Source organism: Hemibagrus wyckioides, linkage group LG25 (genome assembly GCF_019097595.1).
Source record: "Hemibagrus wyckioides isolate EC202008001 linkage group LG25, SWU_Hwy_1.0, whole genome shotgun sequence".
NCBI classification, from domain to species: Eukaryota; Metazoa; Chordata; class Actinopteri; order Siluriformes; family Bagridae; genus Hemibagrus; species Hemibagrus wyckioides.
The window spans coordinates 2467943-2478391 of record NC_080734.1 but is presented as its reverse complement, the minus strand read 5'-3'; the positions used below and the strand labels follow the sequence as shown (position 1 = coordinate 2478391).

Here is a 10449-nt window from a genome sequence, read left to right as displayed (position 1 = left end):
TGTGTGTGTGTGTGTGTGTGTGTGTGTGTGTGTGTGTGTGAGAGACACCCCCACTGAACATCAAGGGAGTGGTCTGTCCCTTTAGTTAACACTGGTGTGGGTGGAGCGTGCGGCTCAGGCTCCACCCTCTTCCCAGTCTCAGGTCTCTCGTGAGTGTCCATTCACTGCGTTCTCTGTAAAGCTTTAATCACGGTCAGCTTCAGGGGCGGGGCCACCCTGCTCCGGCTGGGGGACGGGTCTTGGTGCGGCAGGTGGAGCTCTCGGGACGGGTTGGTGCTGTCTCTGTCTGTATGCGATGACTGTACCCAAGAGCAGAGCGATCACGGTCATGAGGTAAAGATCCCACTCTGGACCCAGCAACTGGTCCAGATCCACCTGAGAGAGAAGCTCTTTCAGCTGCAGGGAGAGAGAAGAGGAGATTTAAACAACAACAACAACAACAACAACAAACAACAAACAACAAAGACTATACAAGGTCTTGGAATATTCCGGTCGTGTAACATAGCTATCTAAACTAAATTGCCAAAAGTTTTGGGACACCCCGAGTTTGGTGTGGAGGAACTTGACTGTCCTGCACAGAGTCCTGACCTCAACCCCATAAAACATCTTTGGGATGAATTAGAGTGGAGACTGTGAGTCAGGCCAAAACTGAGACATCTGAATTTACATGCACATGAATGTAATATGGAGTTGTCCCGCCCCTTTACAACTATAACAGCTTCAACTCTTCTGGGAAGGCTTTCCACAAGGTTTAGGAGTGTGTTTATGGGAATTTTTGACCATTCCTCTAGAAGCGCATTTGTGAGGTCAGGCACTGATGTTGGATGAGAAGGTCTGGCTCACAGTCTCCACTCTAATTCATCCCAAAGGTGTTCTATGGGGTTGAGGTCAGGACTCTGTGCAGGCCAGTCAAGTTCCTCCACACCAAACTCACTCATCCATGTCTTTTTATGGACCTTGCTTTGGTCACTGGTGTGCAGTCATGTTGGAACAGGAAGGGGTCATCCCCAAACTGTTCCCACAAAGAGCATGAAATTGTCCAAAATGTCTTGGTATGAAGCTGAAGCATTAAGAGTTCCTTTCACTGGAACTAAGGGGCCGAGTCCAACCCCTGAACTCAATGATCTGGAGGGGTGTCCCAATACTTTTGGCAATATAGTGCTAATAAACCAGCTCACAGGTGGACAGGTGCGGGATTATCACCCATTAACAGCAGGATAATTATATTATTGCCATGACAACCACCACACAGTCATCGCTAATTAATCTTATTAAAGATCTATACAATTACAATTAGTTTACAATTATAACATAGATCCTCTCTCAGTTCCTCTCTGTGTGTGTGTGCGTTTGTGTGTGTGTGTATGTCTTACGTTCAGCTCCTGGAGGTACTGCAGTGTGTAGAGCAGTCCCAGTTTGCACAGGGCGAGGAACACGGGCACCTGGGCGTCAGGACTCGCCTCTGCAGCCATGTCGTAGAAACGTTTAGCCAGATGGATGTCCTGCATCAGGAGACAGCAGTGAGCACAACAAGAACCACAGTTCTAACACGGAAACCAGGAACGAAGGAAACACGCAAGGAAGGAAGGAACAAAGAACAGAAGGAAGAAAACTAGGAAGGGAAAAAAACAGGAAAGGTACAAATAAGGAAAGAAGGAAGGAAATAAACATACACCAAATTATGAAATCAAAGGAAACAAGCAAGTTATAAAGGAAATAAGTAAAGAAAGAAGGTGTGGTGTATTCCCTGCACTCAGTGTGTTAGGTAGTGTGTGGAGTGTGAGGTGTGGTGTATTCCCTGCACTCAGTGTGTTAGGTAGTGTGTGGAGTGTGAGGTGTGGTGTATTCCCTGCACTCAGTGTGTTAGGTAGTGTGTGGAGTGTGAGGTGTGGTGTGTGTGTACCTGTTTGATACCGAGTCCTTTCTCGTGCATGTATCCCAGGTTGAACATGGCCTGTGCGCTGTGCTGCTGCTCGGACGCCAGTCTGTAGTGGATCACTGCTGTCTCATAGTCCACGTCAGTACCGTAACCATAGAAATGATAATCACCCAGCTTAATCCTGGCCACCGTGTAACCTGTACACACACACACACAAACACACACACACAAACACACACACACCTTTAGATCTTAGAAAGAATAAAAATGTTTCTACCCTTCACACCATTATAAACACTGAGAGTGGGATTATAAATCATTATAAACACAGAGAGTGGGATTATAAATCATTATAAACACTGAGAGTGGGATTATAAATCATTATAAACACAGAGTGGGATTATAAATCATTATAAACACTGAGAGTGGGATTATAAATCATTATAAACACTGAGAGTGGGATTATAAATCATTATAAACACTGAGAGTGGGATTATAAATCATTATAAACACTGAGAGTGGGATTATAAATCATTATAAACACTGAGAGTGGGATTATAAATCATTATAAACACTGAGAGTGGGATTATAAATCATTATAAACACTGAGAGTGGGATTATAAATCATTATAAACACTGAGAGTGGGATTATAAATCATTATAAACACTGAGAGTGGGATTATAAGTATTATTAGAGTGTGAGTTGAGGTGAAGTATCTGACCTTGTGCAGCTGCTCTGGTCCAGTGAAGAAGAGCTCGAGGGTAGGTTTCATTTTCACTGAAGATCCGGGACTGCTCTGTAACACACAGACACACACACACACACACACACACACACACACACACACACACACGCAGTGAAGCACTCATTAAAACCAGTGATAATTTAGTGTAAATAACTTTCAGAAGATTTCTAAAGTACTTTTGTATTGTATTTTTTCTACACAGGTTACTTCAAGTTTAAAAACAACAGCGAGTGTGTGCAACTTTTGGCAATATAGTGTGTGTGTGTATGTATATATATATATATATACATACATACATATATACATATATATATATATATACATACACTATATAAATATATTTAATGTAAATATATAATTTATAATATAAATATAAAGGAAAAAAAAAATCAACAGAAAAATTCTAAGGAAGTAAGGATCTTTAAACGGGTTAAGGCTCTAGCGCCCCCTGGTGTCAGCCACATGACTCACTCTGGTCGAGGATGAAGGCCACGTTACTCTGCGCCACCTCATAGCCCTGTTCAGCCAGGAGCAGATACTGAACCAGAGCGGAGTCGATGTCTCCCTCCTTAAAGCTTCCGTAAGCGCTCATCATCCTCTCCGACCAGCGCCCGCGCTCACACACGTTCTTAAACAGCTGCACACGCGCACACACACACACAACCATGAGCTAATGAGCAAACACACCGGTGTATGAAATCTAAACTTAGCGTACGGACGTCACCTCCACGGCCGTGTGACAGGAACGCATCACGCCGGTTCCTGTAGCGTGCATCTGAGCCAGGTTATAGAAGGCCAGGATGTGACCTGCCTGAGACGCCAGGTTAAAGAACTTCAGAGCTTGTTTATAGTCACGCTTCACTCCGATACCATCTAAAGAGAATAAGAACGACTGATTATTAAATATTTACTCACCTTTCAACAAGAACATGTGTAGACTAGTTGTTTACACACTGAATAGATTCAAATAATAATAATAACAGCATATTTTTATATACTGTATTCTATAACCGATAGTCTGTTTTATTGTATTATATTCTGATACTCTTTTATACTTGATATTCTTTTCTTTTAGATTCTTTTCTTCTAGTGTATTTCTTATATTTTTATATTCTAGTTTTACATTTTTATCTCCATCACAGGTCAGTTGTAAAAAGCATTTCACGTCATGCTGTACGGTGTCTGACTGTAAATGTGACAAATTAAAGTTTGGAGATGATTTCCAGTGGTTGAAATGTTGCTGATGTTAGCCACACACACACACACACACACACACACACACACACACACACACGTTGAATGTTAGTTAAGTGAAAAACACATATCTTCAGAGATATCCTCCACATCAGCAGACTGGAAAACCGAGTCAGGACGAGAGACTGAGGATACAAGTGTGAGATAAAGAGGGGGCGGAGCTTCTACAATGCGTCACAGATCAAGAACAGAACTGTCAATCTTTCCAGATTTATAAGACTACTGGAGTTTTGACGAAAAAAAACACAACACTGCACTTTTTGGTGTGTATCAGTGTACTCATGATAAAATGATATAATTCTGATCTTCACAAACCAGATAAACATCATACACAGAAGACCAAGAAAGGGGGAGGTGATGGTCAGTGTTCCTCAGTGAGTTATGCTGCAGAATCAGCTTCACTTTCTATATCAACAGTGCTGAAAATAGGAATGTGGGCGGGGCTACAGATGGTCAGATTGGTCAAACAGAAAATCTTCCTGATCTCGTTTCTGACTAGAACGGCTGATCTAAAGTTTATTTCTCAGTAATAATCTCATGATTAACTAACTGACTAAACGTTTCAGATTTGTTTTTAATTCTTTTTCTCTCATGGTCATGTTTTCCCATGCAAGAGAAACTTCCTGATTTAACATAAAAACAATCATTTTATTTTCTGTACCTGCTCACTACACAGGATATACCTGTTTACCAGCAAGGTGTCTATGTAGTGCACTATTTATAGATACACCAATCAGCCATAACATTATGACCACCTGATTAACATTGTGTTGGTCCCCTTTTTGCTGCCCTGACCCGTCCTGCACTGTGTATTCTGACCCCTTTCTATCAGAACCAGCATTAACTTCTTCAGCAGTTTGAGCAACAGTAGCTCGTCTGTTGGATCGGATCACACGGTCCAGACTTCTCTCCCCACGTCCATCAGTGAGCCTTGACCGCCCATGACCCTACCTCCGGTTCATCACTGTTCCTTCCTTGGACCACTTTTGCTAGATACTGACCACTGCAGACCGGGAACACCCCACAAGAGCTGAAGTTTTGGAGATGCTCTGATCCAGTGGTCTAGCCACCACAATTTGGCCTTTTGGTCAAACTCACTCAAATCCTTACGCTTGTCCATTTTTCCTGCTTCTAACATCAACTTTGAGGACAAAATGTTCACCTGCTGCCTAATATATCCCACCCACTAACAGGTGCCATGATGAGGAGATACTCGGTGTTACTCATGTCACCTGGCACTGGTCATAATGTTATAGCTGATTGGTGTGTGTTTCTGATTATACCTATGACTTGTGCAAGTTCAGTGGACAAGCCTTAAAAGTTCACTCAGTGCTATTCAGAATCCAGAACACACACACACATACTTACTGTAGTACATAGTTCCCAGCTGTAGCTGTCCATCTACCCAGCCTTGCTCTGCAGCTTTCTGGAAGTACTTGAGAGCCAGCTCATAGTTCTGCAATAAACATGTAGTAAAACATGTATAAACACACATCTACAGTAAATAATTCTACACACAATTCTAAAAACAAGGCAGCAGAGCCTCACCACAGGAACACCTCTGCCATACAGGTAGGCCATGCCGAGTCCACTCTGACCCACCGGGTTCCCCTGAAATAACACCATATAACCTGTAATGAATCTGAACATGGTCTTTACAGGACCAGTGACTGACCCAGAGTTCCTGTTAGAACTCACCTGCTCTGAGGCCTTCTTAAAATAATGCAGCGCTGTCTCATTGTTCTGGGGTAAAAACTCACTGCCCTCTGAGTACATCTGGAACACACACACAGAGTACACTTAAATGGAAGCATTAGTGACCAGCGTCTCACTCACTCTCTCTCACATCACAGACACACACAAAACACAGACACACACAAACAGAGACACACTCGGAGAAACACAGAGAGAGAGACACACACACACACACATACAGATAGAGAGAGAGAAACACACAGACAGAGTTTGTTTACCTTTCCCAGGAAAGCCATAGCGTGTGTGTTTCCTGCATTAGCCGCCTGGTTAAAATACTCATACGCTCTCTGAAGGATAAACAGCAGCACTGAGTTACAGGAGTTACATGATCATGATCTAACTCAGGAGAGGAGACAGGAATGAAGAGTCATACCTGATGATTCTGCTCCACTCCTCGACCTCCATGTAAGTGTAACTGACCCAAACCCACCTGCAGGAGAGAACCATGAGGTCAACACATGATCACACACACACACACACACACACACACACACACACACACACACAGTACCTGCGCCTGGACGTCCCCCTTTTCAGCCAGAAACTGGTAGTACTGGATCAGATCCTCCTCCAACATCCCACTGGGAGAACCAGGGTTCTCTACCTCGTCCAGCAGCCTGATCCTCTGCACCGCGCTGCCCCCGGTCAGGGACACATCATTGGCCACTGGCGCACATCATCATCATTATCATTATCATCATCATCATCATCATCATCATCATCATCAGTACACAGTGAGCTGAACTCATTCAGAATGGAGGAGGAGCACAGGATCTTTACCATGATTGGCTACCAGTCTGTAGTGAGTGAGGGCAGATTCACAGCTCTGAGGAACCCCAACACCTCCCCAGTACCTGTAACCCTACACACACACACATTTACACACACATAAAACTGACTAATGTAAAATAAACCTAGACACTGTAATCATCTTACCAGGATCATGTGTGCCACCAGGTTTCCTCCCAGAGCTCCAAATGTGTAGTACACCAACGCCTGTGTTCACACACACACACTTTCAGTGACGCGATCACACACTACTGTGTAACACGACACAATAACAACACAATGTACATAAATTCACAAACATGGCCATCACTGAAGAAGACATACTTTAGCTTGACTGGAGTTCACTCCTAATCCAGCTGCATAGAGGAACCCCAGAGCCTGAGGGACAGAAGAACAAAAACAAAACAAAACAAAACAAAAAGGTGATCAGACTTCAGTGATCAGACACACCAGTGAGATCAGACACACCAGTGAGATCAGACACACCAGTGAGATCAGACACACCAGTGAGATCAGACTTCAGTCAAATAAAATAAAGTGTAAAGCATAAATAAATTAAATTTAAATTAATTAATTAATTAATTTAAATTAAATTAAATTTAATTATAAAACACAAAGATAGTAAAAGTATGTAAAAGTATCTAAAAACTACTTCTAGTACCAAAGGATATATATATAAAAAAATAATTGTTTAAGATTTAATCCTTTTTTAATAGTATTTTAATACATAATAATTAATTTATTTCAGTGTAGATTAATTTATAAAATTAGTATTAAATATTAATTTTAATATTATTGAACAGTATTAAAGTTGTAATTTAAGTATTTAGTGCTTGTAAAATTATATAATAAAAGTACAGATTGTAAATATTTTATATTTTATTTTTAACAGATTATTATTTTATCACTGTGTATTAAATATAAAATATATTATTACAGACTATTATTGTTAATATAAAAACATTTTATTATTAATATAAGGTGATAAAGGGGTCATGGACCGGCATGGGCGGAGCTGCTTACCGTCTGAGATTTGGGTGAACCCTCCAGCGCCAGCTTCTCAAAAATCTCCCTGGCTTGTTGAAGGTTCTGGGGCAGGTAATCCCCCAGCAGCATGGCGTAGCCCACCTTCTCCATGGCCTTGGTGTGGCCCATCTCTGCCACCTTCACCAGCTTCTCGTACAACCTCACAACACAAACCACACACACACACCTTTAGACTTCAGAAATGAGTGTGACTGGAGGTTGATGAATTTTCTGGAGCTGCAGCTCTGACATGGTTTCCATAGCAACAGCTGGTTCACTCACTCTCTCCTCTGACTCCGTCTGCTGGTGGTGTTCAGGAGTCGGAGTGTGTGTTGGTACTGCTCCTCCGCCTCCTCCGCCAGCCTCCGCTGCTCCGCCTGCTCCTCCGCTGATGGGGGAGACACGTGGAAACAGTGGTTACACACACACACGAGCATGGCAAACAAGCTCCGCCCACATTGTGTTATGAAAGCTCACTTTCACAGAAGCCCCACTTCTTGTCCTGGTCGTAGTCGTAGGTGGTGGCGCACCACAGGCGTCCATCCCCCCTGCCCTCGGTGGTACAGTCCGAGTACTCCTTCCCCATGAACAGGAAGGGGAACAGGCAGGGCTCCCCGGAGGCGGTGCCACCGATTACCACAGGAACTGTATCATAACACACACACACACGCACGCACACACTAATCAGAATCATACATGTTACTGTACAACAAGCCTAGAAGGAAACCAATCTCTCTCTCACACACACACACACCAATCACACACACACACACACACCAATCACACACACACACACACCAATCACACACACACACACACACCAATGACACAGACACATAGACCAATCAGAATCATACACGTTTACTGTACAAGCCTGGAGGGAAACCAGTCTCTCTCTCACACACACACACGAATGAGTCTCACTCTCACAAGTGTTCCTCCAGGGTATACACACACACAAAAAAAAATACTGCCTAACACCTGGGTGCAAAAGTTTGCACACCCCCCGTACAGCAAACTGTAATAATACCTAATGAGTTTAAAATCCTTATTTACAATATGAATGAATTAATGAATGAATCCAAACACCGCATCTGTTCATCCTGAATAATACTGATCCTATTCTTTAAACCTCTGATATTTACACACACACACACACACACACACACGTGTCCATCATTGTCTTGATCAAGAGTAGAAAGATTCAGGTCACATGGCCATCCTCTGAGAAATAATCAGAGACAGCTCTACAGAGTGATGTGAAAAGCAACACAGCTCACCCTCCCTGGGCTTGGGGTCTACAGGAGGAGGTTGGCTTGGAAGCTCCTCCTCCTTCAGGATCTCCTCAGGTTCTCCTTCCTCTCCTCGCTCTCTCCTGTCCTCACGCTGAAGCTCAGCCGCCATCTCTGCCGCTTCCTCGGGGGAAACCGTGCGTCCTGTCACCACAATCTCGTCCTCGTCGGGTGGATACTGCACAGAGGAGACACCAGGCATGAAGTGACCGGAGTGTGTTTGTGTGGTTAACTTCCTCATACATCAACATGCTGTGACACACTTCCTGCGCTCATGAACATTCATTTCTCATTAACCCTCTTAGTGATGATTTTTTATACCAAGGTTTAGCACTCAGTATAAATTTATTACATACAGAAACGTGCTGATTTATATCACGCAAGGTCCATAAAGACATGGATGAGGGAGTTTGGTGTGGAGGAACTTGACTGGCCTGCACAGAGTCCTGACCTCAACCCCACAGAACACCTTTGGGATGAATTAGAGTGGAGACTGTGAGACAGACCTTCTCGTCCAACATCAGTGCCTGACCTCACAAATGTGCTTCTAGAGGAATGGTCAAAAATTCCCATAAACACACTCCTAAACCTTGTGGAAAGCCTTCCCAGAAGAGTTGAAGCTGTTATAGCTGTAAAGGGGCGGGACAACTCCATATTACATTCATGTGCATGTAAAGGCAGACGTCCCAAAACTTTTGGCTGTCTCCACTCTAATTCATCCCAAAGTCAAGTCAAGTTCCTCCACATCCATGTCTTTATGGACCTTGCTTTGTGCACTAGTGTGCAGTCATGAAGCTGAAGCATTAAGAGTTCCTATCACTGGAACTAAGGGGCCGAGCCCAACCCCCGAACCCTATGATGTGGAGGGGTGTCCCAATACTTTTGGCAGTATAGTGTACTTTCTCCTGCAACTGCAAACCTATGAGCGTCCTTCTCAGAAATCACTGTACATGTTCAACTATTAGCATATAATCATATTTAATGCGTTTAAAGGAGTTTTCCTTTCACACATGGTCTACCTGAGAGGGAGAGGTCTCCTGGACATCCTCAGCTTCCTGTTCCACATCTGCAGATCATTTCATATGGATTTAGTTTAAAATACATTTAATATTTAGACATGGACGTGAAATTTGTCAGAAAGGTGCATGCTCTTACTCACCAGCGGTCACTTTCAGGCTGATGACCGAGAGGAGCAGCAGCAGAAAGCAGGTCTTGTGTGTGAAATACATCCTGCCTTTCTAACCCGTTAAGACGATGCAAATAAACAGATAACTAATTAACTAGAACATCACTCGGTTAGTCATAAACACACGCAGCTAGCTAATTAGCTAACAAGACTGTAGTCTGGATCTATAAACAAAACGCACGGACTCCATGTGTCCATAACCATAACCTTCACAACACAGCTAGTTAGTTAGCGGAATCTCCGAGTTAAACCGCAGCTAGTTAACAATACAATACTAGCAAGCTAACTAAAGCTGACGCAAAGATATGCTAGCATGTTTCCTCTCTGACACAACCTCGACTACAAATAACCCGTTAATTATAATAATAATGATAATAATTATTATTATTATTCCTCACACCCTTAACAAACGTAGTGCAATTTAGTTTAAATCAGAGATTAAACGTTCAAACTGCTCGAGCTCGAGTTTTTATCATTACTAGCTGACCGTCAGCTTTTCCTCCACCCGTACTCCGGATATAC

The 10449-nt window shown here is 43.0% G+C and overlaps 1 protein-coding gene across 1 annotated transcript in view; it reads right to left on the bottom strand.

The window, feature by feature from the left end:
* The window catches only part of sel1l (SEL1L adaptor subunit of ERAD E3 ubiquitin ligase), a 12089-nt gene extending 1640 nt beyond the window's left edge, over positions 1–10449 (bottom strand). Inside the window, exons 1-21 of the mRNA XM_058379514.1 lie at positions 9901–10449; positions 9761–9807; positions 8730–8919; positions 7927–8094; positions 7732–7837; positions 7447–7609; positions 6748–6801; positions 6571–6630; positions 6415–6496; positions 6146–6300; positions 6008–6064; positions 5853–5921; positions 5578–5655; positions 5428–5490; positions 5248–5335; positions 3350–3498; positions 3097–3262; positions 2602–2676; positions 1904–2076; positions 1374–1502; positions 1–396 (exon numbers count right to left, since the gene is read on the bottom strand). The exon at positions 1–396 is cut by the window's left edge and continues 1640 nt beyond it. Of these exons, the coding sequence (XP_058235497.1) occupies positions 184–396; positions 1374–1502; positions 1904–2076; positions 2602–2676; positions 3097–3262; positions 3350–3498; positions 5248–5335; positions 5428–5490; positions 5578–5655; positions 5853–5921; positions 6008–6064; positions 6146–6300; positions 6415–6496; positions 6571–6630; positions 6748–6801; positions 7447–7609; positions 7732–7837; positions 7927–8094; positions 8730–8919; positions 9761–9807; positions 9901–9970 (2355 nt within the window). The 5' untranslated portion in view covers positions 9971–10449 and the 3' untranslated portion in view covers positions 1–183. The remainder of the gene's footprint in view (positions 397–1373; positions 1503–1903; positions 2077–2601; positions 2677–3096; positions 3263–3349; positions 3499–5247; positions 5336–5427; positions 5491–5577; positions 5656–5852; positions 5922–6007; positions 6065–6145; positions 6301–6414; positions 6497–6570; positions 6631–6747; positions 6802–7446; positions 7610–7731; positions 7838–7926; positions 8095–8729; positions 8920–9760; positions 9808–9900) is intronic.